The sequence below is a fragment of the Panicum virgatum genome, chromosome 2N, assembly GCF_016808335.1.
Source record: "Panicum virgatum strain AP13 chromosome 2N, P.virgatum_v5, whole genome shotgun sequence".
NCBI lineage: Eukaryota > Viridiplantae > Streptophyta > Magnoliopsida > Poales > Poaceae > Panicum > Panicum virgatum.
In genome coordinates, this window is record NC_053146.1 from 63,527,041 (window position 1) to 63,551,236 (window position 24,196).

At 48.4% G+C, this 24,196-nt stretch overlaps 3 protein-coding genes and 1 pseudogene across 5 annotated transcripts; all 4 read right to left on the minus strand.

Moving 5' to 3' along the window:
- Positions 1-5,657: 5,657 nt before the first annotated feature.
- Positions 5,658-7,812, minus strand: LOC120661792 (putative polyol transporter 1). Of its 3 annotated transcripts, none has more exons than XM_039940739.1 (2): positions 7,581-7,812; positions 5,658-7,474 (listed from the first exon to the last, which is right to left on the minus strand). In XM_039940739.1, the coding sequence occupies exons 1-2, from the start codon at positions 7,690-7,692 to the stop codon at positions 6,057-6,059; spliced, it is 1,530 nt and encodes a 509-aa protein (XP_039796673.1). In that variant the 5' UTR covers positions 7,693-7,812; the 3' UTR covers positions 5,658-6,056. The 3 variants fall into 3 exon arrangements, with proteins under 3 accessions (XP_039796673.1, XP_039796674.1, XP_039796676.1); XM_039940740.1 differs by having other exon boundaries at positions 7,568-7,760; XM_039940742.1 differs by having other exon boundaries at positions 7,576-7,714.
- Positions 7,813-10,081: 2,269 nt separating this feature from the next.
- LOC120658995 lies at positions 10,082-11,747 on the minus strand (annotated as a pseudogene).
- Positions 11,748-12,316: 569 nt separating this feature from the next.
- Positions 12,317-14,964, minus strand: LOC120658996 (polyol transporter 5-like). The gene is made up of 2 exons (XM_039937084.1): positions 13,940-14,964; positions 12,317-13,772 (listed from the first exon to the last, which is right to left on the minus strand). Exons 1-2 carry the CDS (start codon positions 14,070-14,072, stop codon positions 12,433-12,435), a joined length of 1,473 nt encoding a protein of 490 aa, XP_039793018.1. The 5' UTR covers positions 14,073-14,964; the 3' UTR covers positions 12,317-12,432.
- Positions 14,965-15,263: 299 nt separating this feature from the next.
- On the minus strand, positions 15,264-23,028 carry LOC120662902. The gene is made up of 4 exons (XM_039941955.1): positions 22,890-23,028; positions 18,011-18,333; positions 16,315-16,468; positions 15,264-15,614 (listed from the first exon to the last, which is right to left on the minus strand). Exons 1-4 carry the CDS (start codon positions 23,026-23,028, stop codon positions 15,568-15,570), a joined length of 663 nt encoding a protein of 220 aa, XP_039797889.1. The 3' UTR covers positions 15,264-15,567.
- Positions 23,029-24,196: the final 1,168 nt, after the last annotated feature.

Sequence of the window (24,196 nt, forward strand, 5' to 3'; positions counted from 1 at the left end):
TCATTTGGTAGATGATGGGCTATCAATACTATAGTATGTTGTTGATACATTCCTCTTTATGGAATATAATCTGGAGCAAGCTCATAGCATGAAGACTATTTTTTGTGCTTTTGAGCAGCTATCGGGCTTTTAAATTAATTTTCATAAGAATGAAATTTTCTGCTTTGGAGAGGCAAAGAATTATGAAAGTCAGTACATTGAACTTTTTGGTTGTAACACAGGATCTTTCCCAATCCGATACTTAGGTATTCCAATTCATTATAAAAAATTGTATAATAGCGATTGGCTGTTGATCCAAGAACGGTTCGAAAAACGTCTCAGTAGTTGGAAAGGTAAAAACCTTTCAACTGGAGGTCGTTCAACACTCATTAATTCTGTTCTTAGCAGCTAGCAGCTTGCCCATGTACATGATGTCCTTCTTTGGAATCCCAAAAGGAGTTCATAAAAAGTTGGATTATTTTCGATTTAGATTTTTTTGGCAAAGTGACCAGCATAAAAGAAAGTATCGGCTAGTAAAGTGGGACATCCTATGTCAACCTAAGAATCAAGGGGGACTAGGGATTCACAATTTGAAATTAAAAATTATAGCTTTACTCAGTAAGTGGCTATACCGCCTGTTAACAATAGACGGTATATGGCAGCAGATTTTACGCAATAAATACCTAGGGTCTAAACCGTTGGTACAAGTCCAATGGAAGAGCGGAGATTCACATTTCTGAGCGAGCCTGATGAAGGTAAAACGATATTTTTTAAGATTCAGAACTTTCATAATAAAGAATGGATCCCAAGTAAGATTCTGGGAAGACATTTGGTTAGGAAATAGTCCTTTACAGGATCAATACCCACAACTTTATAATATAGTCAGAAAGAAGCAGGATATAGTGGCTGATGTTCTAAGTACATAGATCTCGAATCTCTTCTGGTGTAGAGTTTTAATTGGCAATAAGTTGATGATGGGGAATAATCTTGTCTCACGTATATCAACTATCGATCTAAGCCAAGAAAGGGATGGCTTCAAATGGAACTTAGACCAAACATGTGTTTTTTTGGTAAGATCACATTATCTGGGATTAATCAATCAGAATATTCCTAACCTAAATAAGAGAATATGGAAATTAAAAGCCCCACTCAAAATAAAAATATTCCTCTGGTATCTTAGACGTGGTGTTATTCTTACAAAGGATAATTTTGCAAAAAGAAATTGGCAGGGGAACCAACCGTGTTGTTTCTGTTATGAAATGAAACAATACAATATCTATTTTTTGACTGCCGATTCACGAGAATGATATGGGCTTCGGTCTTTGTGGCCTGGGGCATACCAAAACCTCATAATATGCCTAGTATGTTTGGGAGCTGGCTCAATGGAATTTCTAAAGAATATAAGCTACTAGTACTTCTGGGCGCGGCAGCCTTGTGTTGGTCTGTTTGGCTATGCAGAAATACTGTGGTGTTTGATAACAAAAACTATTCTTTTTTATAGGTTATCTACTCAACTACGCACTGGTTCCGTTCGTGGGTTATCCTTCAGAAGTATATATTGCAGGACAAGTTTGTAGCGGCATCTCATTTCTTGGCACAGGTGACCAAGGATTTTTTTTTTTGTCCAGGCACATAGGTGGCAGTCTAGTCTTATGATTGACAGTCATTAGTGTGGAAGGTTATTTGTCAAACTCTTTTAGGTTGTGTACTGGTTATATAGAGGTCGGGAAAATTTCAAGACGATATATCACCTTGATGTATTATACTTGAAATCAATAAAATTTCCCAATTCAAAAAAAAATGGTCGGATGAAGACGTTGTTGGTGGAGTCAAACGGGACAGAGGCGTCAAAGGCTTGGCGGAGGTGGACATGCGTCGGTGGCATCGAGTGGTTCGCGTGGCGGCCAATGGACCTCAAATCTGGGGTCGCATCCAGTGTGCCAGATGATCGGATCAAAGGGCATGTGGCGGCATTATGAAGCTTGCATTGAGTCAAAGCAACGTTACGAAGACAATGTGTTCGTTCGGTGTGTCTGCAAAGAGTTGGACCAAAATACCGTTCGTGTTTGCCAAGAGTTGGACCAAAATACCATTCAATGTGTCTGCAAAGAGTTAGACCAAAATACTCCTGCATAGGTAGTTATCTTAGTTGTAATGTTAGGGGTATTTTTTGTCTTTTGCGGTGAACCTTATAAATGGAGGGATGGCTGGTTGGAGATGTGCTTTTTCCCCTCTTAAAAACCATAATTTTATTTTGTGTGGGCTAGCCAAGTGCTTTAATGAGAGAGGAGAATGAGAGGAGAGAATGAGCATATATATCTCTTGATCTTTGATTTCCGTAGGGTGGATGAAGGGAGGAGGTCCATTTACTGTATAAATGAATTTCTTGAGAGTAAATCGAATCTTGCTTGCAAATTCGTGTTCCATTTTTATCTCCTTCTAGTCTCATACTCTTTGGTAGTTTTTTCTTTTTGCTATTTTCGGAGCTATTTCTTCCCGAATTTCGGATCTAGCGGTTTGTGATGTTTTGGTGTGATTTTTTGGGGGCAAATCGAAGCTAGAACATGTGCCACATCATCTAGGGTGATGATCCCTTGCAAATCCTTGCAAGAGCTAGACGGGTATAGAGTTTCTTATCAAATTTTGAGTTCATATATTCTTGATTGAGATCCACAAAATCCATAGTGGAGTCTTGATTTTTCAAGGAGAATACAACGAAATCAAACAGCAGGCTGTTCCTACATCCAGAAGGCTACAGGGGAGAAAATGACGAAAGATGCTTTGACACTGGACGGGACTTGCTGGTGCGGCCGATGGTTCGCTGCTCTCCCTTTGGACTGTACTTGAGGCCAAACGTGTTTTTTTTTTGAGGGGACTTGAGGCCAAACGTGGTGACGTGGAGCATGCAACCATCACGGTTGTTTTTAGTTGCGGTTTTTTTATTTTTATTTTTATTTTTTACAAAAATATATTTTCGATTTGGAAATTTACAGAAATATACCCGGCCGCCCAGCTGCCGGGCGGCCGGGACCTGGCCGCCCGGCAGCGGGGTGGCAGGGGCATTTCTGCAAAAAAATTTACAAAAAAAATTACGCACAAGTCCCTAGAGGCCGGTCGCCCGACAGCGGGGCGGCCGGCCTCTCTCACGCGTCCGCTTCCGTGCATGCCCCACAAATAAAGAATGTGGAAGCCTGTGTGAAGCATATCATCAGGAGCAGAGAGGACAGAGCGGTGTGGTTTTTTATTCGTTGGGGGCATGGACTGGACCATCGTGGAAGATTCCCGAGAGAGGTCTGGTTGGCGTTGATGGGCTATCGAAGGGGCAGAGTTGCTGTGCATGAGACATGGCCTCATACTGCTAATGGGCATGCTGGTTGGAGTCAGCTGTTCATGGACATGACTTTATATATGCCTGATGGCCATGCTGGGCAGCTCGCCAAGACCATCTCCGCGGCGCCTTTCCAGTGCGCGGTCACCTTGCCGGTCGCGTTGTCCCTGATCATCACGCCGCTGCACTTCTTGTCGGAGTTGAACGCCTCAACGTGCAACGCCTTGCAGCTCCTCTTCAGCGCGTCGGCGTCCATGCCGAGGTCCGCCACTGCCCAAGACAAAAGTGCTTTCTCCGTCAGGTACACGCTTCCGGTGGTGTTGAGCCCTGCTCCCTGGCGCAGCAAGCTGGCGACGGCGCTGGTGACCTCCACCTGCTTTGGTCGGTCGGAGCCGACCCAGAACTCCGTCACCTTCATCTGGTTCGGCGTGAAAGTGCCCGTCTTGTCGGTGCAGATGGCGGTGACGGAGCCCATGGTCTCGCAGGCCGAGAGCGTGCGCACCAGCTAGCGCGTGCTCCTTGACCATCCGCTTCATGGAGAAAGCGAGCGGGAGGCCCTCGGGAATGGCGACCACGATGATGGTGATGGCCTGCTGGAAGATGCCGACGAGCGCGGTTAAGACGTTGTTGAAGGCCGGTGACGTGGTGCCTGTCGAACATCAGTTTGCCCAGCTCGTCCCTGGTGCTTCCCGTGAAGTGGCGCGCGGTGAGCACGGCGAAGACGAGCACTGCGACGGCGATCCCGACCTTGCCGATGCTGGATGTGAGGCGCTCCTGGAGCAGCCAGGGCCGGCCGCCCCGGGCGACCGGTCCCCAGGGACCTGCGTGCAATTTTTTTCGTGAAATTTTTTTCAGAAATGCCCCTGCCGCCCCGCTGCCGGGTGGCCAGGTCCTGGCCGCCCGGCAGCTGGGCGGCCGGGGTATATTCCTGGAAATTTCCAAATCGAAAATATATTTTTGTAAAAAATGAAAATAAAAAAACAAAAAAAACCGCGTTTTTAGTTTGGACTGAGCAGCACGGCCCGGGGTAGGCTTCCGGCCATTAGATTCGTAACAGGACGTACAAAGCCCGAGTCAGCTCAGTGGAGGCCCAGGCACAGAGGCAGACTTCAGCGGTGTTTTTTTTACTGGGCTGGCATCGGTACGTGTATAACTTCAGACTTGCTGCACAACCTTGACGGCCCGCACGCACGTCCAGCGCCGGTGTGCTTCTGGGTGTTTGTCTACGCTGCAAGTTTTCGGCATTTGCCCCTTTTTCTTCCTGCCCTATCCATCCGTGGTATTATCTTCAATAATATTAATAGGTAGAATAATTTATATTTATTTTCTATTCCCTTTCTTAGCGCAAATATATTTGAACTAGCAAATGATGATGGCAACGTATCTAGTGCAAACCAAGGACCTCGTGCAAACCCGTGCAAACCTATTAAACAAAGTTTCAAAAAATTCTGAAAAAAATCATGAATGTGCTTCTCAGCTTACCTCATATATATATAAAATTTCATGGTCAAATTCGTCTTACTCTAGAAGTTACAAAAAAGACAAATTTTCTGACAACAATAATGGTTCAAATGCATCTCAAATTTGTCTTTTTTGTAACTTCTAGAGTAAGACGAATTTGACCATGAAATTTTATATATAGATGATGTAATCTGAGAAGCACATTCATGATTTTTTTCAGAATTTTTTGAAACTTTGTTTAGTAGGTTTGCACGGGTTTGCACGAGATCCTTGGTTTGCACTAGATATGTTCCCAATGATGATTTCATAAATTCTGTGGGTTTGGAAACGTTGAAATGTATCGCAGGCAAATTCTGTGCAGTACCTTTTCTCTGATTTGTCCATTTCCACATAAGACTTTCTGTAACGGGCCAACTTGGATCCATCCATCCCACAAGTTTCATAAGCAAAATCTGTCTCTGATATAATGACATATTCAGTCCCTTAATCTTGGTAATGATGGACAACGAAGCTGCTGCTAAAATTTTAATCTGTTGACACCACGTGATCACCGGACAAGGAACATGTAATTTTCCTTCCGGGCAAAATCTGGAAAATCCAGGAGTTTCTAGGTAAACTAGGAGATCCAAAGCAGCGATCCTCATGTACACAGCATGGAACATATGGAAAGCAAGGAACCGTCAAGTGTTCGACAACCTGAGGGCAACACCAGCCCAGGTAGAAGAAGAGATCAAGCGAGAGGTCGCGCTGCGCAAGAGAGCTCTTGGAGAGCGAGCGGAGTTTATTTTGTTTCCATGATTAAGTACCTTTGTTTTGTTGAGTTCTTTGAGTTTCCTAGTTTTGTTATGTAATCAAACTTTGTATGATCTTGCTTGGTTCCTCTCTTAAATGATATAACAGTGCTCCTGTTGTTTCCTTCAAAAAAAATACATTGTACTGTACCCCCTTTCGTCAGTTGCTCATCCTGATTACATTTTGGGTTCCCCTCATGTTCACATCGCTTGTAGAACAAACCAGCAGGGGCTTTGCATCTTGCGAAGTACACGCGAGCTGACACCAATAATTCACACCATCCAAAGCTCACACACAAGTACACGACGAACGGGACAAACAAAAGGGCACAAGAAAATTGATGTCACAGTGAGCCCAGAGTCTTTGGATTCGTCCTCGCCGACACTATCCTGAAGCACCACAATCTTTCTTTGTTTGAGATGTGAGCAGAGCACCACATCTTGTAGACGAATCTTGCCACGCTACTACTTCATCCACAACCATGCTTGATTCACGTCTAGTTCGTGCGCATTTCCACTACCTTGTGCTTGGCAGCGGCGCTCTCTTCTTCAGCCATGTCACTATCTTCCATGCCGAAAAGCCTGCCCATCTCCTCCAGCGTCCGGCCGCGGGTCTCCGGGAGGCGGGTGAAGAAGAACACCCACGCGAGCCCGGCGATGCCGGAGTAGAGGAAGAAGCTGCCGCCGATGGTGATGGCCTTGGACAGGGACAGGAACGTCATGGAGATCACGCCGCTGGTGACGCGGTTACTCGCCACGCCGACCGCGAACCCCATCGCGCGCACCCGCAGCGGGAAGATCTCCGAGGTGTACACCGACGCCATGGGCCCGAGCCCGATGGAGAAGAAGGACACGTAGGCGAGGATGGACAGGATGCACAGGGCCACGGCCCACGGGATCTTGGCGCCCGGGTGCTGCCCCACGACGGTGAGGCCCGTCCCGAGGCCGACGAGCGAGATGATCATCCCGCCCGTGCTCGTCAGCAGCAGCGGCCGCCGGCCGGCGCGGTCGAGCAGGAACGTGGCCACCAGGATGAAGAGCGTCTTGGTGACGCCCACGGCGCAGGTGGTGCCCAGGAGCTTGTTTTCGTCCGTGATTCCCGCGCTCCTGAACACGCGCGGGCTGTACAGGACGACGGAGTCGATGCCGGAAGCCTGCTGGAAGAAGTGGAGGCCGACGGCCGAGAGCAGTATGCGCCGGACGGCCGGGGTTGGGGACAAGATGAGCTCCTTCCAGACCTGCGACTCGACGTTTCGTTCCTTGGGCACGGTGACCACGTCCCCGTCGAGGTCCTTGGGGATGCCCGCCGCCGCCTTGATGTCGGCCAGGCGCTCCGCCGCCTCCTCTGGCGTGTCGCAGGTCCTCTCCAGTACGGCCCTGGCGTCCGCGAGGCGGCCCTTCATGACGAGCCACCGGGGCGACTCGGGCATGGCGAACACCAGGAGGGCCAGCAGGGCTGACGGCACGGCGCCGATGCCGAGCATGACGCGCCAACTGAGGTGGAGCGAAAGGCGCGCGAACGCGTAGTTGGATACGTAGCCGAGCAGGATGCCGATGTTGATGAACACCTCGGGCAAGGACGTGAGGAAGCCGCGGGCTGCCGCCGGCGCGATCTCGGCGGTGTACACGGGCGCGATCATGACCGCGTAGCCCACCCCGACGCCGGCCACGAAGCGTCCCACCATGAGCATGGCGTAGTCGACGGCGAAGCCCATGAGCAGCGCGCCCACGAAGAAGATGGCGGCGGCGAAGACCACCGTGAAGCGGCGGCCGATCCAGTCCGACGTCCGCCCGGCGGCGAAGGACCCGATGAGCGAGTAGACGTTCAGAATGCCCATCAGTATCTCCAGCTGCACGTCCGTGATCTTCAGGTCCTTCTTGATGTAGATCCCCGCTCCGCTCATCACCCCAATGTCTGCAGAATGAAAAGAGTATACAATAAGCATCACCTACAAACTCTTGGAACACAGAAATGAAAGATCTCTCGACAAGAACTTGATCTCTTAACTTGATTACCATACCATAGCCGAGGATGATGGAGGCCATGGAGGCGAGGATGGCGCAGAAGGAGGCATACTTGACGTTGCTCTTCTTCCTAGGCTCGACGGCCTCTGCGAGCTTGGCGGAAGCCATCGTTAACGGCGGCTACTCCTTGGACCTCTGGTCAGAATGATGAAGAGTTGTGTGTCCTCTGTTAGCTACTGAAGGAGATGGATATATACACACGAGGGGGCCAGTCTCATAAAACTATAGAAAGATACGGACTATGATCATTTGGACCCTCTTCTTGGTGACGTGGCTTTTGTCCGCGACGAACAGCTCCTTCCACCATCCGTCCATCGCAGCAGTCACCGGTGGTGTGCGAGGATCCGTCAGATTCACCTTGCAGCAACATGCACCAGCCTGCTGCAGTCTTGCTCTCGGTCGTGTGCTAGCTAGGCCCATCAGTCCATGACTACTTGTCATGCAAGCGACCTCCTGGATGTCGACAGGGCCTATCTCCTCACTGGACCATTATATAAAAAAAAAACTTCGCTGGAAACTTGAGTTGGACACATGGTCTATTGTTTAGTCTGATGCTAAGGTTTCTATCCAACAATTAGCTAACAACATGAATCACTTCGATCAATGTGAGAACAAAATGTAATTTTAGAAATATGGTCTGATGCCAAGATCAGAAAAAGATTCCGGGTTGTAAAAGTACGTATATTATGTGTGTTTGTCTAGTTTTTTTTTTGTCTAATAACCAGCGGTTGTTTGGCACTCTACCTAGCCTCAATGAACATCACATATCCGTAGAGCTCTCTGAACATAAAATTCAGAAATCACAACCGTAGCTTCTCTGTGGAGATTTTTTTTTATTTTTGATACAATTTTTAATAAAACTTATGTATTAATACTCTAGATTTGAGAAATTACAAAACTAGAGCACAATTGTCTACCCGGTAGACGAAATCCAAATTTCGTCTAGCTAGCAGACGAAATTAAGAGAAATTGTCTACCAGGAGGATGGAAATGCACGAAAATAGATTTCGTCTATTCAGTAGACGAAAATAGATTTCGTCTATTCAGTAGACGAAATCAATTTAAAAATGTAATTTTTGGCAATTTTTTTCAATTGTGCATGGTTTTGCATAACAAAATCTAGATATTGTCTACCCACTGGATGAAATCTAGATATTGTCTACCCAATGGACGAAATTTAGTAAATTAACATTTTTACCATTATTTGTTGTGTGCTCCATGTTTTGAATCTATTTTACAAAGTATTTTAATATAAACTTTATTTCTTTTCTATTATAAATGGTGTAGTCGTAATGTGAACTATCAATGTACTGCAATTATTAGTATGACAAATTAGGCATGAGTCATAAATTCCTGGCTTTCATTAAGATAACGATCACAAAGCAATGAGCCATTGCGTGTGTAGTATAATTGCAGTACTAATTTATTGCAATTCTAGTACAGACGCAATGGCATGTTGCTTTGTGATCGTTATCTTAAAGAAAGCCGGGAATTTATGGCTCTTGTCTAATTTGCCGTATTAATTGCAGTACATTGATAGTTCACATTACGACTACACAATTTATAATAGAAAAGAAATAAAGTTTATATTAAAATTTGCCATATTAATTGCAGTACATTGATAGTTCACATTACGACTACACAATTTATAATAGAAAAGAAATAAAGTTTATATTAAAATAAACTTTCTAAAATAGATTCAAAATATGGAGCACGCAGCAAATAATGGTGAAAATGTTAATTTACTAAATTTCGTCCATTGGGTAGACAATATCTATATTTCATCCAGTGGGTAGACAATATCTAGATTTCGTCATTCAAAATCATGCACAGTTGACGAAAATTGCCAAAAATTGTATTTTTAAATCGATTTCGTCTACTGGATAGACGAAATCTATTTTCGTCTTCTTGCTAGACGAAATATTTGTATTTCGTCCTCTTGGTAGATAATTTCTCTGGCTAAACGAAATTTGAATTTCGTCTACTGGTAGACAATTGCGGCCTAGTTTTCTTAGATCCAGAGTATTAATACGTAATTTTGATTAAAAGTTGTATTAAAAATAAAAAAATCTCTCTGTGGATGCCAATGCCATCCTGGGGAAAGACATAGGATGCTTGGATCCAAGTGCTAATGCTTAAAAGTGCTAAACTTTAGCACTACTCCATCTAAATAGAAGTGTTAGTAAGGTGAGTTAAACTTTAGCTAAGACTTAAAAACTTTAGCACGGGTGCAAATGCTAATAGGTGCACGTTCTGTGTCTTTTTTTATATAGTAGCACGCTATGTGCCCTGAAAGCAGAATTTTCTGAAATATAAGACTGTCAACCTCTTTAATCTAAAGTTGAGGAGAGACAGATTATGTATTTCTTAAAGATCTATTTATTTACAGTTCCAGTAATGAGTAAAAATAAGGCACTACTAGTATTGACGTTTCTTGAATTGAGGTCTAATTTTTATAAGTACTACAGGCCCTGAAGAGCAATACAATTGTCCATCATACACTTGTGTATCGGCGAACAAAAGACACTTCATCCCAGGAGTCTCGAGCTGCTGCTGTCCGTGTCACGCCGGGCGGCGGCGTCTTCTGCTTCGGTGCTCGCAACTGTTGCCGTGCCGAACAGCAAGCCCATCTCCTCCAGCGTCCGGCCGCGCGTCTCCGGGAGGCAGGTGAAGAAGAACACCCACGAGAGAGTGACGATGCCGGCGTAGAGGAAGAAGCTGCCGCCGATGGTTATGGCGCTGGACAGCGACAGAAAGGTCATGGAGACGACGCCGCTGGTCACGCGCGGTTGCACGCCACGCCGACCGCGTAGCCCAGCGCGCGCACCCGCAGCGGGAAGATCTCCGAGGTGTACACCGCCGTCATGGGCCCGAGGCCGATCGAGAAGAACGACACGAACGCGAGCGTGGACGTGACGCACAGGCCCACGGCCCAGGGGACCTTGACGTCCGGGTGCCGGCCCACGACGGTGAGACCCGTGGCGAGGCCGACGAGCGAGGCGACCATGCCGCCCGAGCTGCTCAGCATCAGCGGCCGCCGGCCGACGCGGTCGAGGAGGATCGCGGCCAGCAAGACTATGACAGTCTTGGTGATGCCGACGGCGCAGGTGGTGGCGAGGAGCTGGTCGTCGTCGGTGATGCCCGCGCTCTGGAACACGCGCGGGCTGTAGAGCACGACGGAGTCAACGCCGGACGCCTGCTGGAAGAACTGGAGGCCGAGCGTCGCGAGCAGGATGCGCCGCACGGTCGGGGTCGGGGACAGGATCAGCTCCTTCCAGACCTGCTTCTCCTCGCCGCTTCTCCGCTTGGGCACGGGGACCACGTTGCCGTCCACGTCGTCGGGGATGCCGGCGGCGGCCTTGATGTCAGCCAGGCGCTCGGCGGCCTCCCCCGGCGTCTCGGCGATCCTGTCCAGGACGGCCCTGGCGTCCGCGAGGCGGCCCTTCATGACGAGCCAGCGGGGCGACTCGGGCATGCCGAACACCATCAGCGCGAGCAGGACGGACGGCGCTGCGCCGATGCCGAGCATGACGCGCCAGCCGAGGTGGAGCGGCAGGCGGGCGAAGGCATAGTTGGAGACGTAGCCGAGGAGGATGCCGACGTTGATGAACACCTCCGAGAAGGAGGTCAGGAAGCCACGGGCCGACGCCGGGGACACCTCGGCGGTGTACACCGGCGCGATCATCAGACCGTAGCCCACGCCGACGCCGGCCACGAAGCGGCCGAACATCAGCGTGGCGTATTCGCCGGCGAGGCCCATGAGCAAGGCGCCGGAGAAGAAGAACGCGGCCGCGACGACGACGGTGAAGCGGCGGCCGATCCAGTCGGACGTCCGCCCCGCCGCGAAGGAGCCGACGAGGGAGTAGAAGTTGAGGATGCCCATGAGGATCTCCAGCTGCACGTCCGTGATCTTCAGGTCCTTCTTGATGTACAGCGCCGCCCCGCTCATCACCCCGATGTCTTCGAATCCCAACAGTGGTCAGATCTTTGCGACCCATATGTGGAGAGAAGAACGTTGGCTAACGTGAGGTGAATCGTGTACCATATCCGAGGATGATGGAGGCCATGGAGGCGAGGATGGAGCAGACGAAGGCATACGTGACGCTGCTCTTCTTCTTGGGCTCCACGGCCGAAGCCATCGTTGACACCTCCTTGCTCTCTGCTTTGAGCGTTGCCGTCTATCTGGAAACCGTACTGATGGTCTAGTGATTCAGTACAAGGTTTCGATCGATCTACTGTCGACTGAAATAATGGCGGCTGATCAACGCATCCGTCTCGTGCTCATATCAGAAGATCCGGAAGGAGAGCCATTTTTAATTTGGGTGTAGCTTGTGCGTGGAGTATTGATTGACTAACGGATCGGATCAAAATTTGGGACAACTTTAAAAATCCCCACACTTGACGGGTGATCAAGGAACCTAAGCAATGTGACAATTTAATTAAGGATCTGGGTACGAATTGTTTCGTATGGGCTGGAACCACTATGACTTTCGTTTCACGTTGAAAACATCGTCGGGCTACGCTGTGGCGTCACTAGTCAGTGTCACCCTTTGTTCTTAGGTGAACGAGATCGACTCCGATAGAATTGAGAATCAGACTCACGGTCATGGCCACGGACGCCCCAAACTCAGCCAATGCTTCTTCGGAGCCAGGCTGGCTGGAAAATGCAGAACATATAGCCCAATAATAAGGGCCGCTGATACTTGGATGAAACTTTGGCAAAATTCCTGAATGTCACTTGGTCCAAGAAATGAAAAAAAAATGCTTGTGCAGATTAGACACGTATCACTCACGCAGTTCGGATTAATTAACCTAACCAAAACCAACCGTGAACCTAGAAAAACTGATTCAGCAGGACTCCCACCTCACCTTGGAGCCAAGAAGACGACCGCATGCGAACAACATGAAAACCACGATGACCGAATGGCACATGATCAGGTTTCCGTACACCGCGGCGACCTGGTAAACCCTCCGGAAGCTCGACAAGATCGCCGAGGTGACGGCCTTGTTCGCCGCCGCCGCCGCCGCCCGTAGCCACCGCGGGCACCCGCGCGACGACGCGTCCGCCCACGGCGCCGGGCCGAGCGCGATCCACACCAGCGCCATCAGCGAGAGCAGCATGGTGGCCGACAGCCCCCTCGCCCACTTCTGCTGCTCCTGCCGCCGGGTCACGCCGGCATGGCTGGCTGGGCAGGTGCGGTGCGCCGCGTGCGACGGCGCGCGCCGCCGCAAGCCACTGGCGAGCGCCCTCACCAGCAGCCAGCAGAGCTCCACGAGCACGAGCGACATGGGGAAGGACATCACGACCACGAACCCGAACACCGCCAGCGCCCTCGGCGTCTGCGCGCCGGGCGAGACGCCGGCGTCGCGGAACGGGCGCTGCACGTACTGGAGGATGGACCCGATTCCGGACGCCTGCTGGAAGACCTTGGCGACGAGCGCGGTGAGGACCGCGCGGCGGAGCGGCTCCGTCGGGCGCGCCAGCAGCTCCCGCAATGTGCCGAACTCCTCCCTCCACCGGCCGCGCGTCGCGGATACTGCCACGGGCGGCTCGTCGAAAGATCCGTCGTCGTCGTCGTCGCCGAGGTGTTTGCCGAGCTCGTATTTTATCTCGAGCAAGCGCAGCTCGGCCTCCTCCAGTGTTGCCGATGTTCTGGACAACACGCGCCGGGCCTTGCTCTCCCGGTCCAGGGCCACGAGCCACCGGGGCGACTCGGGCATGAGGAGGACGGCGGCGCCGAGCAACGCCGGGATGGCCGTGCCGGAGGCTACGGTCACTCGCCAAGCGACGTTCGACGAGAGCTTCGAGAATCCCATGGAGTAGCAGAGCGAGCCGAGGATGCAGCCGAGGTACACGAAGCCGTCGGGGTGCGACGCGAGCACGCCGCGCGCGGAGGTCAGGCTGAGCTCGGCGGCGTAGGCCGGGACGACCATGAGCGCCAGGCCCATGCCGACGCCGTTGGCGAAGACACCAGCCGTGAAGGCCGCGAAGCCGGCGGCGAGGCTCCGGGCCAGCGCGCCGGCGCAGAGCACGGCGGCGGAGAGCAGGACGGCGCGGCGGTCGCCTATGAGGCGCTGCGCTCCCGCGGCCGCGATCGCGCCGACGATCAAGGAGAGCGCGATGACGCCCGCGAGGAGCCTCAGGTCGCCCTGCGCCGTCACGGCCGTGCAGTACACAACGGCGAGGTCTGCATCAGAAATACACGCGAATCTTTACATGCAGGCTGCACAAATGAATTGATGAGCAGATTTGGGTTGTACAGGGAAGGAGTGCCATTCCATTGGAGATCAGCAACTCGAAGTCCACAAGAGATCGAATCCACCCGGCATACAAGTGGACGAGAATGATGGTTACCGTATCCCAAGAAGAGCGGCGTGGCCGATGAGAGCATGGCGGTGGCGGCGGCGTACTTGTTGGGAGGACGCCTCGTCGGCTTCACCGTATCCAGGGGACGCCCGTCCCTCGTCTTCTTCCTTTGGCCGAGCATTTCTGCATACCGGTGAATTCAGGTGTAACGATGGATCAAGAATATCACGAGCTGACTTTCAGCAGTTGTACGATATCTTGAAGGAGCATTGGCAACAGGCAGCTGCTGACCAAAACCAAACGCCAGTGCAACTACTTGCAGAGTTTCAAATCCCAAAGCAAATCAACCGGCTAGTTTCAAAAGAAAAGTGATCCCAGTTCTGAGTTCTGACCAACATTTTCCACAAACCTAGGTGCAGAAGAACAGAGGAAAAGGCTACATATGGAACCCATGTACCTGATGAAAATTGCTCAGCCATCAAGAGCAAACAAACTTACCTGGCGAGTGATCTCTCCACGCCTCTGTTAAAGAAAATCTCTCCACCCCACAATCAAGAATCTGCTCTCCACTTTCTGCAGGTTGAAGCACACTAGTTCCCCTTCATCTTCACTCGATCTACAGGTCACTGGAGTCCCCGATCGATTGCAAAGATGATTGCTAGGGTCTGCAGGGCGGACTGATCGAGGCAGGAAACTGGAAGAATTCTAGGGGATTGGGCGTTTTCTCATCCATGGAATGGAATTCGACGTGATCAGTCGTTTCTCGTCTATGGGACGGTTCTATCTCGCTGGTAGACGCGGTCGCTGCTGTAACGATCGAGGAACAAACTCCACAGGAGAAACTCGTGACGCCAAGTAACAGACGCCCAAGAAACTCTCGTCAGTTCGTTGAGCAGCGGCAAGCCAGTAACAGCTAGCATCGGATTTACCGGGAGCAAGTCATCAGTCTGAACCGCGAGCCTCGTTCGCAACAGCAGTGGGTGCGCAAACAATTGGCGAAGCCATCTTCGGGGCAGGATACAGTACTCCTGCTACTGCCTTGACCAGGAGTTTTTGGATCAAATACATTGTAATTCAACATGTGCACATGCACATCGATTCATGCGCTCCTTTTTTTTTTGGTTGAAACAAGGCATCGATTCTTGCATTCGCAGTGTCCTTAAGAACACGTTCAAAAGTCAAAGCTACCCGCAAAGTCCAAAAGATACGCAATTGCTCACAGACTCAAAGCCTCTGTATACCTGTAAGGAGCTGCTAGGCAAACCAGTTGACTAATGTAGAAGTACCAATAGATAGATTCCTCCAGGTTGACCATAGGAACAGCAAAAATAACAAACCCAAGAACACCCCAAGAGGCGATAAATCGCAAAAAGACTGGAATAAGCCATGGCATATGAAGATATAACACGAGCTATAACTTCGCAATATGTATTACGGAATCATCTTTCCTATCACCGAGCGACTTGGGTTACCCAGTTACCCCTATGTTACACATATATTGTCACCATATAACTTAAACTTCTCCATTTCACCATAGTACTACAATATATTATAGGGTAGCATCATAGAGTACCAGCTATGCCATGCACTTTTGTTTTCTAAGTGACAAACTGCATATATCAACCATGTTCCTCCACTTTACCGATATAATCTGTAAGTTAGGTGAAGAACCATTCTCAGAATAGACCAGCATTTGAGGCAGTCCTGATGATCTGAAAGAGAGCTGTATGGAGAAAAGAGTAGAGAATTCAATTTCCTATTAAACGAGTGCATAAAGAAGATACTAAATAAAGAAATAATTATGTTCATGCTTCATAAAACTGTGATACTGCAAGCCTAAACCTCTGAAAGTCATCCAATTAGCTATGGTGACATCAAATCACTGCCCTGCCATTTTTATGACTCTTCTATTCTAATCCAAGTCATTCTCATATTGGAATAGCTAATGCCCACTAACATTAGCTGTCACCAACCCGCATCTAGAGTAAACCATGTAACCATTTTGGGATCAATCAGTGCATTCCAATTCTGAATCTAAGAAACATGTTCCTAATTGAATTTGAGGCACGGAAGTGCCTAAGTAGAAAGTACTTTGCCAGAAACACTCAATATTTTTAAACAAACTGGCGCTACAAATGCCCACGAACAGTTGGGCAAGGGGAGAAAACCCCACTGACAGTTTAGCAAGCACGAGTTAGTTGAACTACGTACAGAAAACACTGCTCTTCAAAATAATAAGCATGCCACTGTAATATGAAACAAACCGAGGAGAACCTGTCTCTGGGTTGATGATTAAGATATTTGGAACAGATGGTCCAGAGCTGATTTGGTCAGTAAACAGATGCGCTGCACTACCAAATGATAAAGGGTATGCAGGAAGACCAGCTACTCAACCATAAAACATCAGAGACACAAGGACTTACATGATCCAACAACAATGAAGACGAAGAACCCAAGCAGAATAGGTCCAAAAGGATAATCATTTGCTTTCTTGATTGTCTCAGGAACAGCTCCCCTCTTTGTGACATTCTTCTCAAATCGTGCAATTTTCCTATCAGCAAGACGCCTTGAGGTAGTCTGCAAAAAAAAAAAAACATACCCAAAGAGATGTTACGAAGAAACACTACATTGGGTTAGTGCAGTACCAAGGAACTGAGGCATAGCAACCTTTATATGGAATGATGAACACTAAGTTGGAGATAATACACACATTCTATTTGAATAATCAGTCCAAGTGGTTTATATACCAACTTCCCAGCTACACGGGGGGAAGGACAATCAATGCCCTATGGTGGTGTCGCCAGATTTTGACCATTTACCCTAAATGGATAATAACTATTTTGATATTGGAAAGTTTAGGGTTTGAAAGCTTAACCAAATTTGTATTCATGGTTAAAAGCACTCAGGGGAAGGAGAAATATAATGCAATTATTATAAGAAATGACAGCATGTAGCCCGCCATTTGGTGTACCCTATCAAGTATTAACACGTAATCCATCTTGTCAGCAGCAAGGTTCAAGTTCAAACTATAATGAAGTCCTAACCAACTGCCTGGAGAATTAAAATCACCTCTGGAAAGTACCCTAAAGCGACAAGCATTAAGAACTTGGTAAATTCTGAAAGCGCTCAATAATATATCACAATCAGGATGACTAAACCATGAAAATGCACAAGGAAATAAAGTTGTCCTATGAAAATAATAATAATAATTAAGAATCACATGTTTGCATGCAAACGTAACGTAAAACTCATCTTGCACCAGCACACGTCAGGCGTTTGCATGCAAATGTAACGCAAATCTCATCCTACACCAGCACACGTCATTCATGATTAGAAAATCGACACCTGGCTAATCGGTATCCCAAACGGCCAAACCTGGCAGTTTGCTAGCCAGCAATGACCCACCACAACTTGCCCGCCAACTTTCTAACCCTTGAATGGGAAGAACGCGGCAAGCATAATACGTAAATCAACAATTTAAGCTAAAGGAAATGATGAACATCATAGAACACAAATTAAATACATAAATGACATTCATACAAAATTTGGAGGCAGATCTTAATGCAACATTGCCAGATAACATGTAACCACTCTCAATTCTCAAAGAAGTATCCAGACCTTGGAATTCTAGCATGGATTTCTTTGCCGTCCATGGAATCAGAATTGACCACGACATAAACAGAAAAAGGGGGTAAAAAAGGTAGAGGATACCTGAAATCTTTTTTTGTTGTTGCAAAGGCTGAATCCCTTTTAAAAAGCTAGATAAGATTCTTACGGACGAATCTTCCGATCTTCCTCAGCAGGAAAAAAAATATTACATGCTAGACAGGACCTAGATTCTACATATGCATTACAATATTCACGCCAGGTGCCGTCGAGCGGATCGCCGGCGAAATACGGCGACTCGGCGTCTTTACGGGGAGCCAGGATCGAATCGCGCAGATCTGCGCGAACTCGTCGGGGAGCAACGCAGGATGCTAACGCGGATTCTCCTAACCAGGCCGAACAGGCATGTTTCATCCCTCCCATCCCACCGCAGATTCTTCCATCAAAAAAACAAAGGACCAAATACGCGACTGCAGAAGGTCTGGAGTACGAGGTAGGGCGGACGGGGCTCACCATGGCGAGTGACGCTGGTCGGGTCGCCGGCGCCGCAGCCGACGCGGCGGGCGGCGGAGACGAGTGAGGGGCGCGGAGAGAATTGGGAAGATGGGGACGGGAGTGCGCGAGGCGAGATGGTGACTGGGGTGTCTGAAGCCGGCCGGACTGGCCCCCGCGTCGTCGGGTTTTGTTGACCCGGGCCCGGCCGAACCCGCTCGCGCTTCCCGTGGGCCACCGCCTGCGCCCGACTCGTGAGCCGTGGCGCGCCACGGTGTGATGGTGGTGGTGGGACGCAGGCACGCAGCCGTGCCGTGATCCCGTCCCGTCCAAAATCCGTTCGCCTTGATGGGCGTGTTTAAATTTGGTCACCGCATAGAAGAGACAATCTTACACTGTTACACATGGTAGCAAACTGCTCTTACGCCAAGAAGATTTGGAGTTTACTAGTACAACGAGCCTCCATCACCTTTGTGCAGAACTCTACGCCGCTATCCAATGTTCAGGAATGGTGGGAGTGCCTCACTTTGGCTACTGGACTTGGCCATGTTCAACTCCGACGAACCCTCATCTACGTCACTTGGAACATTTGGAAGGAACGTTGTCGTCGTGTGTTTGACAACAAGGCACTACCTCCAAACCATTTGGCTCAACAAATTTTGCAAGATGTCGCAGCTTACCGTCAGACTCGTGCAAATCCGGTTGTGTGGTCCTTAGATACACACCCTGTGTGTCGAGTTGTACTCTTTGTTATGTGATCCTTATTTTTTTTCTTTACCTCCAGTTTGTTTCTTGTATTTTTTTGGACTCCTCCTTTAATGCAAAAGCAGATCACCTGCTACAATTCCTCAAAAAAAAAAAGGTCACCGCTGCTTCAGTACTTTCTGTCCGAGAGTCGACGCAATCAGTGTTGATCCGATCGTGCCTTGGCCGTATCTCATGAGATATGCTGACGATTCGGTCATTCTTTTTTCGACGAAAAAACACGATTTGGAGGACGGTGATTCTCCTGATATTATGTGAGAATTGAATTGCTCCAATTGGTGCGCATTCAATATCCTTACGAGACTAGGGTTTTCGAAATAATAACTAGATTTCCGATTATATTTTCTTTTATTTCTTGAAGCGTCTCCTCATAAGAGAAGACTTAAATGTGATACAATATCAGTCTCATGAGGCTGACAACACATTTATTACATCAGATGGTACATCACCGTACAACTCTACGCGGAAGTGGACAGTGAAGCGTCACTATCGCGAGGATAACAACTAAAACTCAAACAACGATATTAACTACGAAGAGGTCATCAGAGTCTTGCGCCATGCGGAGCTTCCTGCGGGTGACCTATCCATAGGCAAGGTTGGGTGCAGAACGAAACTCCTACTCAACATCCTCGGGAACAAAGTCTGGGTCTTCCTCTGTAAAAATTAAGTAAGGGGTGAGTACAAACGTACTCAATAAGTCCAACCACACCCACGGAGGGGGTATAAATAGAATATAATACACATGATAAATCAAGGATAAGATTAGGGTTTAATTTACGAAAAGCAAATTTTCATGCATGAGTTTATTTGAAAGAACAGAGTTTTCAAAGCAATTATCTTGACACGTAGGGTTGATCCACACAGGATCCAAGTTTTAAATTGCTACCGAACTCCTCATCCGCCGTAGCACACGGCACAGCTGCCGGACACTTCTCCAAAACAACTCACGTCAACCCATCCATACCTAGAAGAAATGCTAGTTGTGTGACCAAACCGTAACTCGCCTAGTACCGTGGGTACGGCTATTCGAATAGGTTTTATACTCTGCAGAGGTGTGCAACTTTACCCACAAGCGGGGTACCACAGCACGATCACTTTAGTGTCGGTGCAGATCCCAACAAAGTCATTACCCACCTTAGCTAGACCTGACTAGCCACCACGGAATCCACCAAGGGGCCATTAACCTATCGCCGAGGTTTAACCGGGGCATAAGTCACACAGAGTTTATCCCTTCTCCTTGGTCACCCGTTGCTCTCAGCTCTCCCGATGGCTATCAGACTAACTAGTGGGGTTTATGCTAAACCGTTGCCACATACAACGGTCGAGTGGTTTGCACGATATTTGAGTTAGACAAGATGACACATCAACTCGGTCCTTAATTGTGACAAGATGGATATCTCCCAACCTTACTCAACCACACAGGTACGAGCACACCTTTCGGCAATTCACACAGAAGTGCCATCCATCTCATCTTTCTTTTGTTTCCAAAAATTCCACATTCTCCCTTCCCACACACTCACACATTTTCTTTTTGTAAAACAAGTTGTACCATATTCAAGGTCCTAAGCATTCTAGTAGCGATTAACATCCAAATAGAATAAATCATATTCAGATATTAATCTAGGTGGCCAATGAATAGTTATAACAAATCAAGGGGTGGCTATCCAACCGGGTTTTAGCAGCAAAACAATATGCAGTTTTGTAAAACAGGCCAATGGGTCGCATTTATAAAACTGGGACAAAAACATGCATCAAAAGGATGAGATTGAACTTACCGTTCTCAAAGCCTTCCGGGAATTTCTGATCGAGGTACTGTCCTTCGGGTTCGGGACCGCGGAGCTGGTCCTCGCACACTTGCTCGCGGTACTGCTCGTTGACAGGTTCTCCCTCGTTCACATTGTGATCTACGACGCACACAAGCAAGCACACAATCAAGAAAAATAAATAAAGGTTTTATCGCTGAGCTCGAATTGGGAACAATTAAGATATAGAGATAGGAGTAATATTTTTTGGCAGTTTTCTAATGGCACGGCCGAAACTATATTAGAAGTGGCGTGGTAAAGTTTTAGGTCAATCGGGGAATGTTTGGCGCATGAAATGATAGATTAAAGGAGTGGTTAGGGCTAAACCGGGGTTTAGGGGCCTCTTTGTAATTATTCTCAGGAGAGAAAGGACTTGGTTGTAATTTCTGAAATTATCCAGGGCATACTAGAAAGGGCAGGGGTCTATTTATAAATATATTACATGGTGGAAGGGTTTGTTTTGAAATATAATAAAGGAGAGGGTTTCTTTTGCAAAAAGAGCTAGAGAGAGTGTGAGGGCTCTTTAAAGAATAGGAGAGATGGGAGGGGGTTTTGGGCAAAATGCCCTTCTTCTTCCTCCCTCCCGTGGGAAACAGAGGAGGGGCGCCTGGGCGCCGGCGGCGGCTCCTGCCGGCGGCCCTGGGCACGGCAGCGGCCGAGAGGAGGGGAAAAGGGGGAGGGCGACATGGGGAATCGATTCCCCTCCTCGATTTGGGTGGTGGCGGCCTGCAGAGGCGGTGCCACGGCGGCGGGCGGCGGCTGGCTCCGGTGTTCGTGGCGGCGGCACGGCGGGGCTCGGCGACGGCCCGGAGCTAGGGGGAAGAGGGAGAGGGAGGCGAGGAGGTTCTATCCCCCTCCTTACCTCGAGTAGGGGACGACGCGGGGTGGCAGCTCCGCGGTGGCCGGCGAGAGGTGGTGGCTATGGTGGTGGTGGCGGCGCTGTGGGCAGTGGGAGGGGCTAGCGGCGGCGGTGGAGGTTGTGGTGGTGGTGGAGCGCGACGTGGAGGCCTATTTATAGGCGGGGTAAGGCGATGGAGGAGGAGCGCCGCGGTGGTGGTCGGCCGGCGAGCTCGGGGGGCGCATTTAATGGCGTTGGGGCCAGCTTGGCCGCTTGCGAGCGTCGCGGAGCGGCGCGAGCGTCGAGGGCGTCGGCGTGCAGGGGCGGGTATCGCGGGTGGAGGAGGGCATGGGGGGCCGGCCGCTGTGCTCGGCGCCGAGCACTGCTCGCGAGCAGTGCGGCTCGGGCGGCGAGGCGGCGGTGCTGGTCGACGGGCGGCGCGGCGAGCTCAGCACGATGGGATGGGTCGGGTAGCGGTGAGCGGCGCGGTGAGCATCCCGGCACGTGGAGCGCGTGGGGTGGTCGGGAGCAGGGGCGCGCGCGCGCGTGGACAGGAGCAGGGCGTGCGCAGGAAGGAAGAAGAAAGGAGAAGGAGGGAGAAAAAGAAAGGAAGAAAAAGGGAAAAGAAAAAGAGAGAGAGAAAAAGAGAGAGAGAAAGGGAGATCGCGTCGGCAGAATTTGCGGTGGCGACCGCGACCGGAAGAGCACGCGCGCCGGTCGGAGACGCGCAGCGCATTGCGCGGAACGAGGAAAAAAAAGGGATGGGACGGCGATTGAATTCGGGTGTCGGGACGGCGAAATTTCTCGGGATGGAATTCGAAGGATTAGGGGCTCGGTCAGAAAGGGGTTTAGGAATAATTTGAGCTCAACGATGAAAAAAAAATTTGAAAATTATTTTTACCGCGTGATTTATCTTGATAAATTTTTTGGGACGTTACATTTCTGTCCCTACATGTCTTTTACTTTAATCCAACACCATGAGTATTGAGCTCCCGATATGGTAAGGTACGGCAGTACCGGGAGTATCTCATCCTCGTTGATATACCGGCTTTCTTCAGCAATTTTTTCCATACCGGCTTGGAGCTCTGTTTGGTTAAGCTGAGTCACACGACCATATCTACTCCCTCCGTCCTAAAAACAAGTCACTTTAGAATTCAAAATTTATCCCAAAATACAAATTATCTTACCCTATTTAGAAAATGTATATGCATGCAAGAATTAATTAGTGCCAAATATGAGTAATAAATAGGAGCAAATATGATTATTTTACTTTTTTGTTAATTTGTCCTAGAATTTCTAGAATGACTTGCTTTTTGGACGGAGAGAGTAGACTTTAATATGTCCTCAGCCACTGGATATGTTTATGCTTGCCATTTCATCTAAAATACATTAACATGGACATTCCTGTTAAATGGCAGAACCTTATTCCATTGTCAACTGTCTATTTCCTCATGCAATCTCCTTTTAGCCCCGTTTACACCTAAAAAGTCATCACCCCACGCATCCTTGGAGTCAGCACGCCACTCTTTATCTATGAGAGCCTTTGCACTATCACTCCTAGCATCGTTGCCCCTACCCTGATCTTTCCACTGCTCGTTGACAGTGTCTAGACCGACAATATAGTTCTGCCCCATCATGCCTACCGGTCAAAGCTACCAGTATTTAGGCTAGTCTCAACAGGGTTTTAAGAGTTTTATAAGATTAAATTCTATGTTATATCATCAATTTTGCTAACATGGTGAGGACAGAGGAGATAATTTCATCTCATAAAACTCAACCGTCACAGTTACCTACTTCTTAGTTTTGTTAGCTGTAGTATAAAACTGTGTACCGAGACTTGTCTTATAAATTTTACCATGCTAATGTTTCATGACAGGTGTCCAGCTTTGCTGGGAGTGTGCCGGTTACTTTTGGAGTGAGGCTCCCCCACCCTCGCAACACCTCTACTGGGAAAATGAGGCTTCCAATAGATTTTGACCATAGCTGGAGGGGCTAGTTTTGTTTTCTCTTTGTTTCACTTTCTAGGTGAAGTCCTAACAACATGTTTGACAATAGTTTGCTGGGAGTGTACTGGGAATGTTTACCGGAGATTCTTATATGCAAATCATGGTTTTAGCCTTAAAAACGAACATTAATAAACATTTTCAAAAAGATACGAATCTAAAGCTAAATTCATATGGATTGCCGCACGCACTCCAAATTTACGAAGCATAGAAGCCCGGTCCTCCTATATATAATGCTCTGGTATTGTAGTATTGCACTATCCACTATAGGAATATGTAGCTTTAACTCGATCTCGCTAATCTGTGGTGGTAGCTTAACTAATCCTAATGTTGGATCCGTCTTGGAACATGAGAAGCTACAAACATTTTTCATATATTCCCTCCGTTCCAAATAATAATTGTTTGATTTTTTTAACATTTGTCTTGTTTAGAAATTTGTGCAAAATATCAATTCTTCTATTGTGGTTTGCTTTGTATTAAATTTAATTATATTTGTATAATTTTTTTGAATAAAATTTAAAGTAAAAGAAAATCAAATATATAATTTGGAACATAAGGAGTACTCGAAAGATAAGCATCGTAGCGTCGGGATTTTGGCTTTGGCACTATAAGCCACGGGCATGGAAATTTCTAATCAACACCCGATTATTTTTTTTCTTCGGTTGTGCCATCACTCTCTCTATATTTTTTTTGAGTGATTGCCGTTTATCTCACGGCCTAACATCATGATGAATAGAGTCCGCCGCCCCAATTGCACAGCCCACAAAAGCTTGAGGTCTGGGGAGGAAGAAGACCAAGA